Genomic DNA, 21893 nt, shown 5'->3' with positions numbered 1-21893 from the left:
GTGAGATGGCTGCTGCGCGTGTGTGGCCAACTGGGGCACTGCTACTACAAATCTCCAATTACAAGCACAGGGCACCAAGACACCTATGGTGGAGCACCCACAGGGATACTCCTCGAAGAAGAACTCTTTGTTATCTGTTACGTAAGCCCCTGAGCGAGGAGGCTTGGAAGCAATAGAACTCTCTGGCTTCTTCTGTATGTGAAATGGGAAAACTGAAGTGGATCTTACAATCTGCAAGACAGTTTCAATTGGATATGAATTAGCAACTTCTCACCCTGACTGAAGATACAAGCTGGCTTGCAGAATCTCAAGACATAAGCTGCACTTGCTTTGAAGCTTGGGCTCCTCACCCCCATTCCAAGTCCTTTTCCTTATGAGCTTCTCTTAGGTGTTGAATTGTGGGGGCATGAAGAACCACAGATGATGTCACTCCCTGCCTTATATAGCTTTAACATATGGCAGGAACCCTTTGTTCCAAAAACAGTTCCCAGCCAGTTTGTGGAAAAATACAGATACTGAAAATGGAGATCAATGGCATGTGATCTGGTCACATGCCCTTGCATGCCCTGCTGATTCATAGCAGCCATTACTTACAGGCTGTCTGGAGTGTTCTCAGGAAGGCTCACCAGGTAGAGGATAAGCTTCTCCTAAGGCCTATTGTTTTTCCTAATGGCCCATTACGCACCAGTTGGAAGTAACGGACGAGGAGAAGGACCTTGGAGTCCTGGTTGATCGCAGGATGACTATGAATCGGCAATGTGATGTGGCCGTTAAAAAAGCTAATGCGGTCTTGGGATGCATTAGGTGAGGTATTTCTAGTAGAGATAAGGAGGTGCTAGTCCCGTTATACAAGGCGTTGGTGAGACCTCATTTGGAGTACTATGTGCAGTTTTGGTCTCCCATGTTTAAGAAGGATGAATTCAAACTGGAACGGGTACAAAGAAGGGCCACTAGAATGATCCGAGGAATGGAAAGCCTGTCGTATGAAAGGAGACTTGAGGAGCTCGGTTTGTTTTCCTTAACCAAAAGAAGGTTGAGAGGAGATATGATTGCTCTCTTTAAATATATCAGAGGGATAAATACCAGGGAGGGAGAGGAATTATTTCAGCTCAGTACTAATGTGGACACGAGAACAAATGGATATAAATTGGCAGTCGGGAAGTTTAGGCTTGAAATTAGACGAAGGTTTCTAAGCATCAGGGGAGTGAAATTCTGGAACAGCCTACCGAGGGAAATAGTGGGAGCGAAGGACCTCTCTGGCTTTAAGATTAAGCTTGATAAGTTTATGGAGGGAATGGTTTGATAGGATAACCTATTGATTTAGTCAATAGGTCAATAACGTGCCACCACTGGTAATTAGTACCAAGGGTCAATGTTGGGATACTGAAAGTCTTTTTCCTGAGTGTCTGGCTCGAGAGTCTTGCCCACATGCTCGGGGTTCAGCTGATCACCATATTTGGGGTCGGGAAGGAATTTTCCTCCAGGGTAGATTGGCAGTGGCCCTGAAGGTTTTTCGCCTTCCTCCGCAGCATGGGGCAGGGGTCGCTTGCTGGAGGATTATCTGCTACTTGAAGTCTTTAAATCAGGATTTGGGGACTTCAACATCTGAGTCAAGGGAGAGAATTATTTCAGGAGTGGGTGGGTCAGCTTTTGTGGCCTGCATCTTGCGGGAGGTCAGACTAGATGATCATAATGGTCCCTTCTGATCTTAAGTTCTATGATTCTAAGATTCTATGATTACCCTGAATAGGCCCTTCACAAACAGCTATCTAGACTTGAAGCATCTTGCCCAGTGGGCGTTGCCCAGGTGTAACTACATTTGAAATATAGATACATAGTCAATATTCATCATTTTAGACACAAAAATGATACATGCATACAAATAGGATAATCATATTCAGCAAATCATAACTTTTCTTATGACACCTTACATGATGCATCTTGTACAAAATGCATCATAAGTATGTCATAATCATATCATAATAATATTACTAGGATGAATATGGGGTGTAGTGTCACAGTATTATTTGGAGATACTTTAAATTCTCTTTTTATGAGTGATGTTCTACTTATCTGAATGGCTATATCAATATATGAAGAGACATACACCATGGGGAAAAGTTTGTTCTGACAGTCAGTGAGCTCAGATCAGGTAGCTGCCCCAGATGGATCAGAGGCCCTTGCTTTGTTCTGGACTTTCAGATTAGTGCAAGGGACTACAAGCTGTCATAGCTCATGTACAGTTTGTGGTTTCTACTTTCATTTTATTACTCAATTAGATGTTTGTCTTTTTCTCTACTAAAAAGTGGGAGTCTTTGGGAACCTGGAAACACAACCAAGTATCCAGTGAGTGGGAAGAAATACCATTATATTCAGCTGTTGCTAAACTCTCTTGCTGCTTCATTCACAGTATATCTAGAATCTGTCCCTTCCTGTCTATTCCCCCTGCCAGAGTTCTTGGCCGTGCCTTACCAACACAATCTTCTTGCTGATATTCCTGAAACGTATTTCCCTTCTTTACAGACTATCCAAACTGTTATCTCCAAGCTCCTCTTCCTTGCTTGCTGCTCCAGCTCTTTTCATGTCCCTCCACTCATACCACATCCACTTCCTCAATAAATTAAAACTCATCTAGATTATTAAAGCTCTGCAGAGCTCTACCCTACATTTATCTAACCATTAGTCACTGTGGCAAGCATATTTGGTATGAGATCCTGCTTTTGCTTGCTACATAAGGAGCCATCTGTACCTATGACACTACATATAAATGTTAATATAATAAAATAATAACAACAATAATATCCACTTTCTTTTATTCAAACACAAATGCAAGACTCACCACCACTCCCAGACAGCATATCATATTAGTGTTTAAATCCTATGTAACTAACCAATATTTCTTCATATGTAACTTTTTGATGTATATACCCTTCAGATAATAAACCAGAACACTTATACTTTTAATGAAGTGGGAGTTATTTCATTAATTACTTAAAATACTTGTGAGTTAAACAAAAAAGTTGCACAGAGAAGTGTTTCCACAGGAATGGCATATACAAATAATTCATATGTATCTATGCAGCAGTGTCTTGCCATATATATTTGTACCTCATGAGGGATGTAGTCTGGTGGCAATTTCTCCAGCATCTCATCAGCAAGACGCTGTACCATTGCTTCTCTGGTTTCCCCTCCTCCACTGCCGCTGTCTTTAGGCTGAATGCTAACTATTGTGCTTAATGTCTCATTAGCCATATTAGTCTGATAAGTTATGTCTGCATTAGGGTGAAGTCCAAATACCTTAAGATAAAAAAGGATACAATAAGAAAAAAAATGAAGAATTATGTCTAAAAAAATATAGAGCACTCTTGTTAATACACCACATTGATTTTTTAAAATATATCAGTTAATAGTCTACACAAAGGAAAAAGACAAGTGAGCAGATCCTTAGATGGTGTAAATCAGCATGACCTCATTAAGGTCAATGGGGTTACACTGATCTAAATCAGATAAGCATCTGGTTCAAGTTATACAAAAAAACTCTTAACAGGTAAGCCCTGAATTAATGTGCACCCCCTAAAATCAGCCAAATCACCTCCATTTGTTTCAAAAAATGCTTTCCTTGACCTATTCATTTTAACAGCAAAGTTTCTAGTGACTACAGTATTGACTACTTCAATATCATAGTCATGTGAAAGATATGCACATGTATGGTATTGTACAAGGCATAAATATTAGTAATTATGATGGTTCCTTTATCATTACTTTTCCACCATTTTCCGTTTCTGACCTCCCTACATTGTCTTCCTTTTAAATTTTCTCTTTCCTCTAATTTATTTGTTAGGAGTGGTACTGATGGATTAGGTTTCTAAAACATGGACAATAAAAAATAAAACCCACACTGTATACCGTATATTTTTGAAAGCACCCATACAGATGTTATGAACAGAGATATATTCGGGATGTGTTATGTTTAGCTATTTCTGGTTTCAAGTCTTTTTTTCCCTGGCTGTGAAAACTTAATTTTTTTATTTAGTCTGAAAGAGGTATAGCATGAGCAGTGACCTATGCCCTCCCCTGCTTCAGTCCCGACCTAAAAACAGCAACCATAAAAGATAACAACAGTTCAGACTTCATGTTCATTCAATCTTTGTATTCTCTGCTGAGACTATCTGTAAGTCTTTAACTGTCAATTTGGATGGTGATTCTTGTCCACCGGGAACTGGACTGTGAACACCAGCTCATTTCATATACAGAAGACACTTCTAATGCTTAGTAATTAATTACTCTACAAATAAAAGGCATAAAAACAATTAAGTTTAATACTATTATGCTTGCAACTTTAAAAATTCAGAGACAGATCTTCAGCTGGTGTAAGTGGGTGTAAGTGCATCAAAGTCAATGGAGCTGCACCAGTTTAAACCACTTGGGAATCTGGCTCTGAAAGTGTTATTGTTATAGACCAGGGGTAGGCAACCTATGGCACGCATGCCAAAGGTGGCACGTGAGCTGATTTTCAGTGGCACTCACACTGCCCAGGTCCTGGCCACCAGTCCGGGGGGCTGTGTATTTTAATTTAATTTTAAATGAAGCTTCTTAAACACTTTAAAAACCTTATTTATTTTACATACAACAATAGTTTAGTTATATATTATAGATTTATAGAAAGACACCTTCTAAAAATGTTAAAATGTATTATTGGCACGCGAAACCTTAAATTAGATTGAATAAATGAAGACTCAGCACACCACTTCCAAAAGATTGCCGACCCCTGTTATAGAACCAGTTCTGCTTGGAGACACAGTGTGTGCACACAATTCCCATTGATTTAGGCTCCAAGTAGGATTAAAATATATTTCACAGATAGGACTTGTACAGTTAATACAACCTACGTATTTAGAACTATTATAAATATGTGAAAGAGGCAATGCACTGTATTACATCTATATTGACTATCATGGAATACAATAATCATTTGAAGATTAAAGATGTTCATGATTTTTTGACCTCCTTTGTTGAAGAGAGTGAGACTTTCTCTAGGCAAAGGAATTAGGATATGGCTGGCAGGAAACATATCATCTTTATCATTTTAAAAACAGAAAAGCTTCATTTTTGTATAGCAAATATGTAGCAATGCCTCTGTCCTAGTTCAAAACAAGAGAAAATGTCTCCCTTCGTACATGTAAATTATAGTACTAAACTGAGGGCTAAATTCATCCCTGGAGTAACTTCACTGAAGTTAGAGAAGTTACTCCAGGGATAAATTTGGGCTTGTGTGCATCTTTGTGCATGCATGGGAGAATAAAGAAGAAACAGAAAACGCAGTAATATTATCCTGGGGCAGTTCAGTGTCCTTAATCCTCCTGGACACTAATCTAGAAACCTAATTTAAAGGGAGTTTTGGGTGCATAAGGAATCCAGAATTGTACCCCTTAGTTTTTCAACTGACTGGAGTTTCAAATCCAGCTGGAAACACTCCACACCCTCCTGTCTGAAATCTAAGTGCATTTCAAAGGGATTTCTAAATTCAATAGCCCTCTTCAGAAGACAGTGTTTATTCTGATTTACTAATGCAAAGGTTGAATTTCATCAAAGGAGCAATGATACAGCAGTCAGATTTATTCAATCTGTCTTTCTTAACCAAAAATGGAGATAGGAGGAAACAAAAATTATACTGTCTTGACTAATACAATATCCTTCTTGGATCAGAGAAGACTGAGCTTAAAAGGTCAGGGGTTTCCAACAGCAATTCAGAAGGAGTTTGGAGTGACAGAAGGATGTTGTCACTTTCCTCATGACCTGTGAGAATCTGGGTCAGTCTTTTGAAGGAGAAAGAGATCTTTGCATATTCAGGGTTTGATCCTACACCACTGAAGTGAAAGGCAAAACTCCCGTATATAAAAAACACAAATCTGGATTGGCAGGTACCAAAACGCTGAGAAAATAAGCCTCCAAATTCTGAAGCAGGCTTCAAAACACTGAGGAAAAGCAGGCGCAGGAGCCGGAATTGAGATCTGGGAAAGAGCTGAAGCAGATGGGATGCAGTTCCTGTGGTGACCTGCTTCACTGACTATGATCAAAATGGATCCACTGGAATGTTGGGAGAGCAGCATTCACACTCAGCTGGGGAAGGTGCACATCAGCCAGTAAGGAGTTTGACTTGCACTTACCCTGCTCCTGCTGCCTTAAGGATCCAAAACCTTCATAGCTAAGGGAGTTGCATTAAGAAGCTAAGACCCAGAAATGAGAATCCTGGACAGATGGTGGGTCAGAATCTCACCCAAAATCAATGGAGCTAGGGGATCTGATCCAGTATCTTTAGAGATGTTTTATCCAGAGCTTTTCCACAGTTGCTTCTGCCCCTTCAAGAACTCAGATGATGTAATCTATTTTTGCAGCTCTTTTGCAGAATCCTGATAGTCCATGCTGTATGTTTGGAAGTACCTCTGTGGTATCCTTTCTTGGAATTAGAAGAGGAACCTTCAGTTCTGGATTATACCACTACAAAGTAAAAGTCAGGCTTTGCCTACAATGGGCTTTTTGCACAGGATAAATTGCACTGGTCTGAGCCATAGTTACGCTGCACTGTGCCTACACTAAGTTTACCTCATTCTCAAACCAGAGCGAGTCACACTGGTGCAAGTCAGTTTTTACACTGGTACAGTATAATTACACTCGAGATTTGTGCCAATGCAGCTATCTCAGGGCAGCTACACTAGCTTAGAAAAACACCAGTGCAGACAAGGCATTCATGGATCAATCCATGAATGCCAACCTGCATGGAACTTGGAGGGAGGAGCCCAGGTTGCAGGAGGGAAGAGTTTGGAGGAGGCATCAGGAAACCAATCTGTGTGCACATGGCTAGGATGCTTACTGCAGTTGCAGGATCTCTGCAAACAGTTCTCTTAATAAAGAGCCAGATCAGTTTTACAAGCATGGAGTCCTTTCACATTATTACCTAGCATGTGGTGGTGGTGCATGAAATAGTCTCAGAAACAAGTCTATATATTTGGTGCACTTTAATTCCAATAAATGTTATCTTCAGAGGCATTTGTAAACCTCATAGTACTTCCATTTTTATTTCAACTTCAACTAACAACTCCCTGTCCTCAAAATGGAACAGGCCCAGATGATAACAACGGCTTTTTAAGTGAGAACAATTGTTTTCATTTTCATAACGTCTGTTGTCTGAGCTCTGCCCTGTTCCATATATGGATGATTAGAAAAGTCTAGCACTTTAATTAGTATAACTCTCTTAATGCTTTAAAACATAAAACATTTTTACCTCAGGTGTATCGACAATTGGCAGCTGCTCTATGTGCTGGAGATAGTCTTCAACCGTCTTGCCTTTTGGAATAATGTAACCTTTGTAGAAGCAAAATTTGTCAGTAAACATACTCTCTCCAAACCACACTCTGGCAAATGTATTTAGCAACATTTTGTCAAGGTCGTCTGTTACACGGCCACCATACTGTACTTCTCCAAGCATATAGCGAACACAGCTCCAGTTCACCCCACGCTTAATGTCAACCTCATCCAAATGATTCTGAATAAACTGCACACTGGCTGCAAAGTCTGCTTGGTTAAATTCATAAGGGATGTTCCAGCCCAATGGACCAAACTTTCGTCTTTCCTAATGGAGGAAGATGTTTAAAAGAGTGAAATTTAGTAACAGAAATTCCACATGTAAAAGCATTTGTGAAATATACTAAAAATGCAATAATCCACCCACCATCAATGGAAATTAAAGGGACACTGAGCTTGATTCTAACTGTGCTTACTCCACTGACTTCAATAAAACTATTCTTGATTTATACTAGTGAGAGAACAAAATCAGCCCCAGAATTAATTAGCTGGAATCTTATTTTTTTAATATAACACATAGGGAGAGACAAAGGAGCATGTATTACAAATGACTGGATAGAAATATTTTCATAATTGTTTTTAAAAAGTTCAATGACAGCCACCTGATTAATTCCTGAAAAGATCTTTCATGCAGGGTGAAGGTGTATATTGTCCATTTTCCTCTCAGGTGTCTCCTGATGGAGCGATATGATCAGTGTGGGCAGATAAGTCAGTATTGGGGGCATCTTTCAATATAGGGGATGGGTGAAGTTTTTCGGCTGTTCTCATTTTATATGTCCAATTTTGCCCACCACATTATTTATATTTAACACAGCTTTCAAGTTCTTAATTATATTCTCATTTATGAAATATGGTTTATGGTGTAACTGTAAGATAGTTAATTAATAACCTGAACAGTTGTATGTAGAAATGCCACAGCATATAACAGTGGTTTCCACTGTGGCATATTGCTCACTTCCAGCTGTTCCTGAGTAATAGCAGAGTATGTCCGCTTTAAACCAGCCTTTACACCTAAAAAAATAAATAAATAAAATAAAAATCACATTGTATTAGTAAAAAAAAATTATCCATATCTTGGAGTTTTAAAATTGATTTAGGTCTGTTGTAGCAGATTGCCTTCTATGAGAAATGATTATCCCAACACAGAGTATATGTTTTTCTATATTCTGAACAACCATTTTCAATCACTGAAATATTTATTCATTTTGATACAGTACCAGTCAAATTACATTTTAGATATTATGCTTAGAGGGACATGCTTAAACCAAAACATTCAATCTAAAATGTGAGAGTTTCAAAAATTCAAACACAGCTCCAGAGCAAAAACAACAACAACTCTATTTTTAAAATGGGCTGACCCTACATTGCAAACCTGGGAGTGTTTTAAACCAGGATCCTAGTCTAAATTTTGTATCGGAAGCCCATTTCTAATTTTAACACTTAAACGTTACCATCCTAAAATATGAACTTGTCCACAAATGAATTTGTCCTCAGACAATTTTTGTTTGTTTGTTTTTGCTCTTTGGAGGAGGAATTGATCATTTTTAATGGTCTATAAAGAACCATTGTAGAGCTAATCATCATCATCTTCAGAAGCAGCAGCATGGTTTCTGTTTTTATGTAATAACTTAAAATATTATTTAGCATAGCAAAGTTTTTCATTTTATTTAAAATATTTAAATATTTAATTCTTAATTAAATGAAACAAAGGACATCTTTGGGTAGGAGCAGTGATGCCACACTCTAAGCAAAGCAGCGAGGTGCACTTGCTCAGGCATAGGCGTGGGAGTCCGCAGAGCTAAGTTCTGTTCTCAGCTCTGTCACTGACCTACTGTGTGACCTTGAGCAAATCACTTAACTTTGCCGCTCCTCAATTTACCCGATGATTAAACAGGAATTGTGCTATTTACCCACTGTATGGCATTTTGATATCAATGAATGAAAAGGTCTACATGAGTTCCAAGTCTTGTTATAATTGCACATTCTCTGGCCTACAGCAATCATGCAGTAGGCTGATATTAAGAGCATTCAAAACAACGTTCTGCTGCTTGGACTGCCCAAGTATTAATACTGCTTTGATGTGGCCAATCTTGTCAAGAAATGGAAGAGAGTCCTGAAACTCTGCAGCCTAATTTCAGATAAATGATGATGCTCCAAACCTAAATTAAGCTCAGGAATCTTGAAACAATTCTTCATATTTAATCTGATTCTAAATATTAGCTACGACTGTAGATATATAAATACATACAAAAGTTAAATATACAGTTATATATATTCTGCTAACCAAGAAAGTCATCCACCATGTCCTATGAAATACAATGATACATATTAAAAAGTGTCTGTGGTTCCAATTTTCAAAGACAGGGTGAAAACCTGGCCTTACTGAAGACAGTGGTAAAATTTCCTTTGAGTCTGATTTCACCCCGGGGCCTTAACAGGATGTAAAAATCCTACATTTGGCATATAGGGACCCAAAAGGCCATTTACATCAGCAACTAACTGATGAGATGAGCATCTGGCCACCATGTGTGGATGTTGTACTAAGGTATTGTCACATTATTGACTTGAACTGGGACCGTATAGAATATGGTTGCAACCAAGGTCCTGTAGTGGCACCAAATCTTGTATAAAGGGGGTCAAATGAGGTGTCTCAGACAAGGTTATGGTTGGCTGGTTATGATTATACTCTCTGTGTGTGTGTATCATTTTTGTAGTTGAAGTTATGAATATTGACTCTATACTGTCTATTTCAAACTTATGCTATGCTTCTGGGTTACATCCCAGACAAGCTGGTGTCACCTCTGCCGAGCCTGCTTGATGGCCCATTAAGGACCATCAACTATACAACTGACCCTCTGAGAGAAGGCAGATACACCTTGTAACTCAGCAAAGTATGCAGGGACTTACCCATGTGACTCCAGACTCCATTTTGCTGTAATTTTCCACAGTAAGAACAAAGAGGTGTTCTTACATCTGGAAAAGACTATAAAAGGCTGATGCCTCATCTCCATCTGGTCTTCAATCCTGCTTCATACCTCTGGAGAGACTTTGCTACAAGGAAGCTCTACACAAAGGACTGAATCACCCATCCCAGCTGTGGATGTACTCCAGAGACTTGATTTGAACCTGCAGTTTACTCCATCACTGCTACAAGCCTGAACTAAGAACTTTGCCATTGCTGTATGTAATTGATTCCATTTAACCAATTCTAGCTCTCATCTATATCTTTTTCCTTTTATGAATAAACCTTTAGATTCTAGATTCAAAAGGATTGGCAACAGTGTGATTTGTGGGTAAGATCTGATTTGTATATTGACCTGGGTCTGGGGCTTGGTCCTTTGGGATCGAGAGAACCTTTTTTCTTTTACTGGGGTATTGGTTTTCATAACCATTCATCCCATAACGAGTGGCACTGGTGGTGATACTGGGCAGGGGCGGCTCCAGGCACCAGCACACCAAGTGCATGCCTGGGGCGGCAAGCCACGGGGGGCGATCTGCCGGTTGCTGCAAGGGCGGCAGGCAGGTTGCCTTTGGCGGCATGCCTGTGGAGGGTCCGCTGGTCCTGCGGCTTCAGTGGACCTCCCGCAGGCATGCCGCTGAATCCGTGGGACCGGGGACCTCCTGCAGGCAAGCCGCCGAAGGCAGTCTGCCTGCCGTGCTTGGGGAGGCAAAATACCTAGAGCTGCCTAGGATACTGGGAAAACTGGAGTGTCTAAGGGAATTGCTTGTGTGACTTGTGGTTACCAGTGGGGCAAAACCGAAGTCCTCTCTGTCTGTCTGGTTTGGTTTGCCTTAGAGGTGGAAAAACCCCAGCCTTGGGCTGTAACTGCCCTGCTTAAAGCAGTTTGTCCTGAATTGGCACTCTCAGTTGGGTCTCACCAAGACAAGCATCGTTACAGGTATCCACATTTGTTCATTGGGCTTCCTAACACAAATCTGTACAAAGGACCAGAAATACTGTAGCATGAATTTTTAAAGGCAGGTTTCAAATACAGTGAAGTAAATGGCTAAATCTTAGACTTATAAAGCCTGAAAACTTCCTTTCTATGATACTGAAAAAAACACCAATGTCATCTGCCATCCTTTACAACTTTTCCAAAATATATTCTAAAGGTATTAAAGGAGAATCAAAAGAACCAAGACAAAATTATCAAACCACAGTATTTAATAGCACAGTGTACTGGCAATCTGGGACAAGATCTGAACAACATTAAAACATTTTACATTCTACTCAAAATTAAATCATTATCCATAACACATCTTTGAATATTGTTAAAATCAAATTGCAGACTGGCTACAACCTGCCTTATAAAAGAACCAGGCTGTCATCTGAATACAGACAAATGTTCTAAAAAAGATGCAGTATATTAAAAACTACAAAAAAGAACCTAAACCAGAAACTTGGGTAACTGCCCTTGTAAGTGAAAATATCTGGGCTCACTCCATAAATCAAAGCACGCTGTCTTTCAGACAGCTCAGAAGCAAAGCACATTTAGAATTCTTACTAACTCGCCAGAAATGTAAATAGTGAAATAAGAGGCTTAAATGACTGAGGGATCAAATTTGACCTTGGATACATATTCTCAAGCTCCCACTGACTTCAATAATTGAAACAAGCTGCAACACCTACATATTAATGAAAGGCAAATGATTGCACATTGCTATGGTAGTTGAAGAAAAAGGACTAGAGAATTGCAAGACAGCATTGCAATCTAGTACTCAAATAAGCCTAGGTTTGACAACCGCTTCCTGCCACTGACAGGGTCTGGTCAGCTCCTTTCCCATCTTATCCCAGCAGCAGGCATTAGGTAAGTGGCTTCTTTAAAGGAACACTAAAGGGTAAGCCTCTTGTGCACTCCCCTGAAAGATCCTTTCCTGTGCTAGCAAAATGCTGTTGGGTACCCACACTTGGCTGACAAAATTCTGTTCCCCTTCCTGCACGTCTCAATAGAGGACTGACTTTGTCCCTAAAACAGTAGTTGGCTGTTGCATATGTGCGTGAAGAGGAGAAGGCATAAATAGTCTTTCCTCAACCTTGCCTCCCTACCTCCAGTGCAGAGATCACCCAGAGTTGCCACTCCTGCACCCTCCTGAGCACAGGGACTGCCTCCTGTTAGTGCCCCTGTGATGCAATCCACTCATAGACAAAGCGGGACCACGGCTTAAGAGAGGCTCATTCGAGTGATAAGCCTCTGCACTACCTGCACACATGCCTTGGTCTGAAAGGCAGAGTCTGGCCCTGAGTGAGAAGCTGAGGTTTGAAAAGGGATGTAATGCGGAAAAAATTCACCATAGCAAATAGGCTGCAACAGGCAGCTCTCTCGAGATCTTCACTATGGCTTAATGGCACGTTTTCTGTGAATTTAGTAAAAAGCAGGAACTCAATAGCAACAGTGGAAGGAAAAGTCCTGTAGGATTTCATATACTGCATGCACACCTCTACACTTCATATTCTCTTAGCCACATGTAAATGAACCATGGAAACAAACTGATCTGCAAAACAAAACTAACAATAATCATTGTATGTACACTGGGGAGGAAAACATCCATGTGACATATGATGTGATGATGCCAAAAAGAATCCTCATTCTCATTCTGATTCTCTATACACACATTCAGGAGACATTCACCTTCCCCAGCAGCTGCACTGTTCCTCTCTGCTCTTTCCCTTTGCTTGGTTAATTTGTGCCAGTGTCTTTTTCAGCACGAAGGAAGTTAGAGATAATGGAATTGCCAAGTACAGCAGTGTGAAAAAATCTACACCAAAGCATAGGTTCTGGAAGTAGGGGTGCTAGAGGTGTGGCAGCACTCCCTGGCTTGAAATGATATCCATTATATATAGGGGTTCGTTTTGTTCAATGGATTTCCGCACCCACACTATACAAACTGTTCCAGCACCTATGTACCAAAGTAAAATTATATGAAAAGTTGCCAAAATTTATGAGAAGGGAGAGAGTTAACCTTCAATTTATTTATTAATTTGTGTTTTCTGAAGACAAGGTGATATTTTTGCAGGCAAAAAAAGGTGTGTGTGAAAATGGTAACTGTTGCCTTGAGACAAATACAGTAACTCCTCACTTACCGTCCTCCCGCTTAATGTTTTGAAGTTACATCGCTGCTCCATTAGGGAACATACTCATTTAAAGTTGTGTAATGCTCCCTTATAACGTTGTTTGGCTGACTTTACAAGGGAGCATTGCACAAGTTCCTCTTCTCCGCCTCCTCCCACTCCCTTCTTCCCTCCCTCCCAGCGCTTCCCCCACTGCCAAACAGCTGTTTGGCAGCACTTAGGACTTTCTGGGAGGGAGGGAGGAAGCGGGGAAGCCCTCCCCCACACCCAGGCAGGCAGGGCCACCTGAAATGCAGGGGCTTTAGGGGCTGCAGGGCCCTGGGCTAAGGGGACCCCGGGGCCCTGGCCTGCAGCTCTAAAGCCCCTTTTGGAATGCAGCCCTGCGAGCACAGGCCGAAGGACTCAGGAGCAGCAGGGGCAGCCGCCCAGCCAGAGAGAAGCGGCGCTTTCCCCTTCAAAGTGCCGCTTCTCTCCGGCTGCCCCTGCTCCTCCTGAGTCCTCCGGCCCATGCTTGCAGGGCAGCATTCCAAACGGGGCTCTAGAGATGTAGGCCAGGGCCCCCTTAGCCCAGAGCCCTGCAGCCCCTAAAGCCCTTGCGTTCCGGGTGGCCCTGCCTGCTGGGAGGGGGGCGCTCCCAGAATCACGGCTCCCAGAATCGTGGCCATGGGGGTGGTGCCACGCTGTGCAGAGCCAGGGGCGGCTCTAGGCATTTTGCCGCCCCAAGCACGGCAGGCAGGCTGCCTTCGGCGGCTTGCCTGCGGGATGTCCTCCGAAGCCGCGGGACCAGCGGACCCTTCGCAGGCAAGCCGCTGAAGGCAACTTGCCTGCCGCCCTCGCGGCGCCAGCAGAGCACCCCCCGCGGCTTGCCGCCCCAAGCACGTGCTTGGCGTGCTGGGGCCTGGAGCCGCCCCTGTGCAGAGCCACCTGCACACACCCTGCACCAAACAGGAGCTGCCCCAGGTAAGTGCTCTGCACCTCCTGCCTGCCCCAGCCCTGAGCCTCCTCCCGCACCCCCACCCTGAGCGCTCTCCCGCATCCTAACTCCCTCCCAGACCCCACACCTCCACCCTGAGCGCCCCCCTGCACCCCGCACCCCTACCCTAAGCGCCCTCCCACACCCTAACTCCCTCCCAGACCCCACACCCACACTCTGAGCACCCTCCCGCACCCTAACTCCCTCCCAGACCCCACACCCACACTCTGAGCACCCTCCCGCACCCTAACTCCCTCCCAGACCCCGCACCCCCACCCTGAGCACCCTTGCACCCTAACTCCCTCCCAGACCCTGCACCCCCAGCCCTGAGCCCCAGGGGTAAGCCAGGGGCACCTCCCCACCACAGTATAGTACCGGACTGTACAGTATACAATGCCTTTTGTCTGCCTCCAAAAAATTTCCTTAGAACCTAACCCCCCGCCCCGCATTTACATTAAATCTTATGGGAAAATTGGATTCGTTTAATATTGTTTCACTTAAAGTTGCATTTTTCAGGAACATAACTACAATGTTAAGTGAGGAGTTACTGTATAAAGAAATTTGAGATTTGTTACAGAGTGCAATGTCACCAGTTTTGGCAAGAAAACTCAGATTCAGTGACAAACATTAGCCCATCAAATTCACAGATTCTTGTGAAAATTCCTGTTTTGACATGTGAACATTTGTATATAAAAATCTCTTTCAATCTTTCAGCATAAATCAGTCCCTCATTCTTAGCACAGAGAGACAAACAGAAAAATGCATATTTAAGAATAATATCAACTCCTACAACAAAGGTAGAATGCTTCCTGTTAGTCAGGGTTGGGACCCAGCAGGGAGATGAAGACTGATTCCTGCTGAGGTGACTCAGTCTGGCAGGTGTGGCTTATTAACTCCTACTTCTATGTAAGGAAGGGACAAGTGACTCTTTGGGTAGAGGAAACTTGGATCTATGGCAGTAAAACTCTGGTGACAGCCAAGCTTAGGGAAAAAGTTCACCCTGAGGTTTATGATTTTATTATTGTTATTATTTGAAGCACCAATACAGCCAAACCCCAGGAACAGAATAAATTTGGATGAAATGCTGTGGGCCAGGTTGCCCCCTCTCACATTATCTCCCTGGTGATGATCACCCCAAATTGTCTGTCCCCCCAAAAGGTAAAATTGTCTGTCCCCCCAAAAGGTAAAAGCCACTGGTGTTAACATGTGCCCCTGCAGCAGCTCTGGCCACTGGTTCTCCTGTGACAGCCAGATTCCAGTCAGCACAGCGGCTTTGGAGCCGCGCTTCCAAGGACTAGCCCCAGCCACAGCAGCTCCTATAAACCCTGGGTAGGATCTGTAGTGAATGAAGCCTGGGGCTTTGTTAACGTGTCAGTGTTATCTTTGGGGGGCTAGAGTGGGGGATGATGTCTGTCCTGCTAGCCCTTTGCTGCTGACTCTTCCCCCTGCCTCCCTGAATACAACCTCTTCCCCCAGCAGACCCTGAACCACACAGAGCCTCCACAGGGTGTAAGGAGGGGAACACTGTTGTGGAGGGGTTGAAGCCCCCCTCCAGGCAGAGAGGGAAGATCCATGGCTGCAGGAACCCTTCTTGTATGTATCTATGTGGAAACAATCCGGCCCAATATGTATAGTTTCAGTTCAGAGCAGGGAGGGGTTCTAACTTATCATAAAGATTTCTATAAACAGGAACATAATTTTGTTCTCTAATGAAAACACCATTCTAAATCAGGAGGGTAAATTATAGTGAACATAAATACCCTGGAAACTTAAATATCCCAGGACTAACTGGTGGTAAATACTTATGATCTGTGTTTCCAGCAAGACACTAATTTTGTAACAAGCCTCAAGTTCTACAGCCATCCATTCATTGGAAAATATTTCATTATGAGAAACAGCATCTGTACATTACTGAAAATTCTGGTAGTTTTGGATGCCTAATGTTAGGCACCTAAATTTATTTTTAAGCATCTATGTACATAGCCTGATTGCAAAAGTGCTGAGCACCACAGCTCCTGTTGACATTCAAGCCACTTATTTAGGCTCCAAAATCTACACTTAGGCATCAATTTTTAACACTTAAGCTTGCAGATTTTGCCTAATATTCTTCACAATTTATTATATATTGAAACAACAAGATCACCAATAGTCTGTGTTACAAAATGAACAATGAAAATCTTCACAAAAACAGTTTAATGCTTCTTGAATAATGAAATTGATTCACACAGGGTTGCATTTAGTTAACTGAGGAACAAGGAGAACATAGAGCAGCATACAGTAATCAGTAAAAGCAGCAACTGTCAGAATGATTTTTTTTTACCTTGAGGTGGTTCATTAGTAAATTTGATCGATGACTGCAAAAGATTAATAGGAAATTTTGAATGGACCTCTGTAGTAATCCACGTCCTGAAACCCTCGTTCATAGATTCCGTTGTTATGATGGTGTCCAATAATTCATCAAGGAAATCCAAGCCCAGGTGGCAGTTCTGCAGAAGGAGCCATCCTCCATCTTGCATACACTGATTTAATAAGCGCCTTGCATGGATCTCCTGGCCCTGACCCATTGAAATGGCACGACAAGGAGTATTCTGTAAGAAAAAAGTACATATCTTGTAATCTCTTAGAAATGATTATTAGTGTTGCTTATTATTTTTACAGCACCACAGGGGCTTACGGAACTTATCAGACAAAGAAATGAAATGTAAGGGGGTGATCTAGGCTGCTGCATTAAAGCTGACACCCTCTGAAGATCTAGGTTCTGAACAGGCCCCTATGCTGTTCTCCTCCCCCACAAGCTAAGAGGACGCTACTTCTATGAACTTGGTTGCAGCAAGATCCATGAAACACCCATCTTTGCTGCACGTCCCTTCCCCACAACTCTGTGGAAACCTTTCTGTGTGCAAAGTGGATAGGGAAGGGGGATTGGATGTAACTAGCGGTTTTCTGCTGGATGCCCCCACACCCTTCCAGTTAAAGTACCACACATTACTGTGGGCAGGGTGTGTAGTAGCTTACTGTTTTCCCCTTGTGACATTCTGTACTTCAAAATAGCACCCTGGAACCCCCATATTCACCACTGTGATATAATTATATGGTTTGTACAGAGTATGCCTTGTGAGTGCTAATTTAAAAAGTCTTGATGTGTTGAACATTAATATCCTGTTGAATTGCAGGTACTAACATTGTATGTGAAGTTAGGAAATATTGCTATATGTTTGTTACTGAAATATGTGCTAGGTGGGGAACACCCACAGCCAGCCTTTCAGTGGCAACAGAGGAGCAACTAATACTGACAAGACAGATTTACATCAGTACCAGCCAGACGTGTTGATGGCCCACCAAGAAGAATCCCACCCTCTCATAGAGGGCACGTACACAGTGGGGGCCACCTCCCCTCCACATCACAGCAAAGATCTTTCTAGCACCAGGAGAGAAAGTATAAATGAGGGTCAAGGACATCACCCCTTAGCCTCGCTCCTCCCTCATCTCAACATCTGGAAGATCATTTGGAAGACAAAGACTTTGAACTGGGGAGATTGGTCCCAGGCTGAGAAGGAAATTCAGCCTGTGCATTAAGAACTGTAACGTGCCTGGAACACCCAGTGAGCTAAGAAAAGCTGTTTGATTCAAATCTTGCAGTTTGTTAAAGTTAGAATTTAGACTGTGAGTCTATTTTTATTTCTTATATAACCAACTTTGACCTCTGTGCCTAACACTTACAATCACTTAAATTTTATCTTTCTGTAGTTAATACACTTATTTTAATGTTTTGTCCTTACCAGTGAGTTTGTCTAAAGTGACTGGGGAAGCTGCTCAGATTACAAAGGCTGGTGCATGTCCACTTTCCTGTGGTGAACTAATTAACGAGCTTCCCTTGTTCAAGAGAAGGTCTTGAGTAGTGTAAGACAGGACATCACTGGGACGCAAGACACGGGGGCTGGGATCTCCCTGCGTACAATTCATGAGTGGCTTAGAGAGCATTCATGCAATTCAGCTGGACATGTGCCTCTACATGTTGATGGCTGCTTGATCACAGCGCTGGAGGGGTTTGCTGTTTGTCACTAGCATAGCATTGTGAGAGACAGCCCAGGCTGTAGAGTTTAAGGGGACTCGTCAGTCTTGCAGTCTAGGTTGTACCCTAAGGGTATGTCACACCCCTTTATGCTGTGGAAAATCTTCAGGAGGTGTGATGGATTTGGAGCAGCTCTGTAGTGATTTATGAATACTGTATGTTGACCTGGTTATTGGGATGTTTACTGTATGACAGTATTGATTTAGTTTAATCTGGAGCTATCTGGGGAAAAAACGTAGGAAAGGAAAGTGTGGCTCAAGATAAGAAGCGAAGCTCTGTGCATGGATGTCCTTGCCTCCAGGATTTATGGGGGGGCCAAACCCCCTGTCATTAATGTGGGAGCAACCCTGCTACCCTGAGGCAATTAGAAAGAACCTCTGCAAGTGCAATCTTGTGGAGTTTTACTCCTGGGGGAATTCTGTGCCACTGAGCATGTGAGGAATTCATGTTCCCCGCAGATTTCTCTGCTTCCCCACAGAAAAATTACTTCTGACAGGGAAACAAAGGGAAACTGCAAGAGCAGTCACACACCACTCCCTAGCTGCGCAGGTACATCATTTCAGGAACTGGGAGCAGTCAGTGGAGAGGTAGATCACCGCAGGGCTGGGGACTCCCCAGCCTGTGGCTCCTACCCTGAGCTGGGCTCAGCTGCTAGTCCCAGCTGGGCTGGAGGCAGAAGCAGATGGGACTTTCTCTTCCCCTGAAAGGAGTGGCTGGGGATGGGTCTGACCCACCCACAGAAACCTCCCCCAGCTGCAGGAAGCTCAGCATCCTCCCATGCTTCCTGCCCCCATCGCTTCTCAGCTGCGGGGGAGGGCTCACTATAGGGGAGCTGCTCCCTCATCCACCCAAACCCCGTGCATCTGGACCTCGCATACCCAGACACCCTCCCCCGCAAGCCTCACCCCGTATACCCAGAATCCCCTAGCTCTCCATACCCAAACCTCACCTCATTAAACTTCAACCCCTGCATCTGGAGCCCCCTACCCCCAGACCCCCTGCCTCCAGACCCTCACCCCTGCACCCAGACCACCCCCCACTGAGCTCCTTGCACTCAAACCCCTGCCCTGAGCCCCACCTCCCTGCACCCCCCTTAACCCCCACACCCAGATCCCCATGCCACTGACCCCCAATCAGTTTCACCCAGACCCCCCCCCCACCCAGCCCCACTCCCCCAGAACCCAGACCGCCCAGCAGAGACTCCCACATTCAGACCCCTCCGCTGAGCCCCAACCAGCCTCTGTGCATCCAGATGCCCCCCACATCTAGACCCCCCCCACTGAGCTGCCTGAACCCAGATTGTCCCACACAAAATCCTCTCACCCCACATCTGGATCCCCCACACTGAGCCCCTCCACAGTTGTATCCTGCCTGGTTCAGCCTGCCTGGCTCACACCTGGTGCAGCTGGCACATAGAGGCAGGGCCCCAGGGTGTTTCTGGGGCAGACCCAGGCCTTGTGCTGTGTCAGGGTCAGGTGCAGCCTCACCACTGAGTCCGTGTCCCCAGGGTAGGGGTTGGGGAGGCTACAGGATGATCTCGCACCTTTGTGTAGCCAGGAGAGCTAGACTGATTAATGTCTAGTCTTCCTCTATCTAAGTGGCTACAGCAGAGACTGAGGCTAGGTCGGCACTACAGACCTATGTCGGTATAACTACATGTGAAAAATCCACACCCCTAAGCAACATATTTATAACAATCTTAACCCCCTTTGTAGACAGTGCTATGTCAACAGGAGAGCTGCTCAGATGAAGTATTTTAAGTGTAGACCTGCCATTACTGGCAGCAAGGCAGGATGGAATGAGGCTGCCATTGGCAAAATGGTAGGCCACGGAATCACAAGTATCACAAAGGCAGCCGAGAGTACCTATCCTTATATTGAAAAAAATCAACACCTGCAAGACACCCCTTGTGACAATCAAGGTCCAGACAGGGGAGAACAGGGGGTTTGAACCCCAAAGAATAAGCAGTTGAATCAACTGATTGTATACAATGTTTGCTATAAAATATGTTGAGCAAGGTCTTTTATGAAAGCTTGTAATGTTCTAAACTTAGTGGTCATTATGAGATACATAGACAGGCTGTGGTTATGAATTTGTGTATTTGTGTATATGGACAACTGTGCTCCCAATCTGTGGTGCCGTTCCACCTCACTCCTCAGGGTGGGGGAGAGGCAGGCAGGGAGGGGTTGCCTCCATAACCAGTTGAGACTAGCGCCGCACACCTAGCACTGTACCACCGAGGAAAAGACAAATGATGGGCCGTTCGAGTTACTGGAAAGACACATCCCAGCTAGAATTTCCCCAACTGAGAGTCACCATGCCCGAAGAAAAAAATATCATGAACCCTTTTAAAATGGAAGGGGTTTGAAATTAAAGGCATCCAGAAACTGAAGGACAGTGACTTGGTGGTTGCTGTCCATGAAACACTGGATCCTCCCTATGCCTAAGGGGTATGCTGGGAAACTGTTCAAAGGATTAGAAAAGGGATTTTATCGAATACGGAAATGTAATGCCTGAGGATGCACATTTATGTTTATTTTCTGTGTAAGTTGTATAAGTTTGCTCTCCCTTTCTAATTCATCTTTGAATCTGTGGCTTTTCTATTACATAAACCTTTTGTTTATTTCTACCCCAAGCAGGTCTCTGGTGTGCAAACTGAGTGGAGCTTTTGTCTGGGAGGCTGGTTTCACACCTCCAGGGGTTGTGAACCAGAGGGGGAAAGTCCGAGTGTCTTGTAGTTAATAGCATGGGGAGGATGGATTTAGAGAGACTCAGGCCTGGATGGCCTGTTAGTGTCATCCTGCAGGGAGTAACTAGGCTGGTGGAAGCCAGGGTGAGACCTTGTGCTTGTGGGCAAGATACTGGTGTCAGAGGTCTGGACCAAAGCTGCACAGGGTAAAGAAACTGAGCAGCAGGCAGCAGAACCCCTTTCTGGTCTGGGTGATCCCCAAAATGTCATACTCCATCAGATCACAGTAAGGATCTTTATGAGTTCAAGGAAGAGGGTCTTCTTCTGATCTCTGGGACAAGAGTGGTAGCTTGAAGATCGACACTAAAAGGTCTGGGTTTTATTTTGCTTTTAATTTTTTAATTTTAATCAAGTCAGGGCTGCCCAGAGGATTCAGGGAGCCTGGGGGCTCGGGGTCTTCGGCGGCGGGGGATCCCCTGCCGCCAAATTGCCACCAAAGACCCGGCACTTCGGCGGCGGGTCCCGGGGCAGAAGAACCCCCTGCCGCCAAAGACCCGCCCTGGGACCCGCCGCCAAAGTGCCGGAAGGACCCCCCGCTGCGCGTGTTCGGGGCACTTCGGCGGCGGGTCCCGGAGAGGAAGGACCCCCCGCCGCCGAATAGCCGTCGACGACTCGGAGTGGAAGAAGCTTCAGGGGCCCGGGCCCTGCGAGAGTTTTCCAGGGCCCC

General features: G+C 43.9%; 1 protein-coding gene across 1 annotated transcript in view; it reads right to left on the bottom strand.

Moving 5' to 3' along the window:
* LOC120397507 (dynein heavy chain 5, axonemal-like) overlaps positions 1–21893 on the bottom strand; it is a 289224-nt gene that overhangs the window by 35696 nt on the left and 231635 nt on the right. Inside the window, exons 73-76 of the mRNA XM_039523452.1 lie at positions 16726–16993; positions 8252–8373; positions 7283–7630; positions 3109–3297 (exon numbers count right to left, since the gene is read on the bottom strand). Coding sequence (XP_039379386.1) covers positions 3109–3297; positions 7283–7630; positions 8252–8373; positions 16726–16993 — 927 coding nt within the window. The remainder of the gene's footprint in view (positions 1–3108; positions 3298–7282; positions 7631–8251; positions 8374–16725; positions 16994–21893) is intronic.

The sequence above is a fragment of the Mauremys reevesii genome, linkage group 2 (assembly GCF_016161935.1).
Source record: "Mauremys reevesii isolate NIE-2019 linkage group 2, ASM1616193v1, whole genome shotgun sequence".
Lineage (NCBI taxonomy): Eukaryota > Metazoa > Chordata > Testudines > Geoemydidae > Mauremys > Mauremys reevesii.
This window is presented reverse-complemented; position numbering and strand designations above follow the sequence as displayed.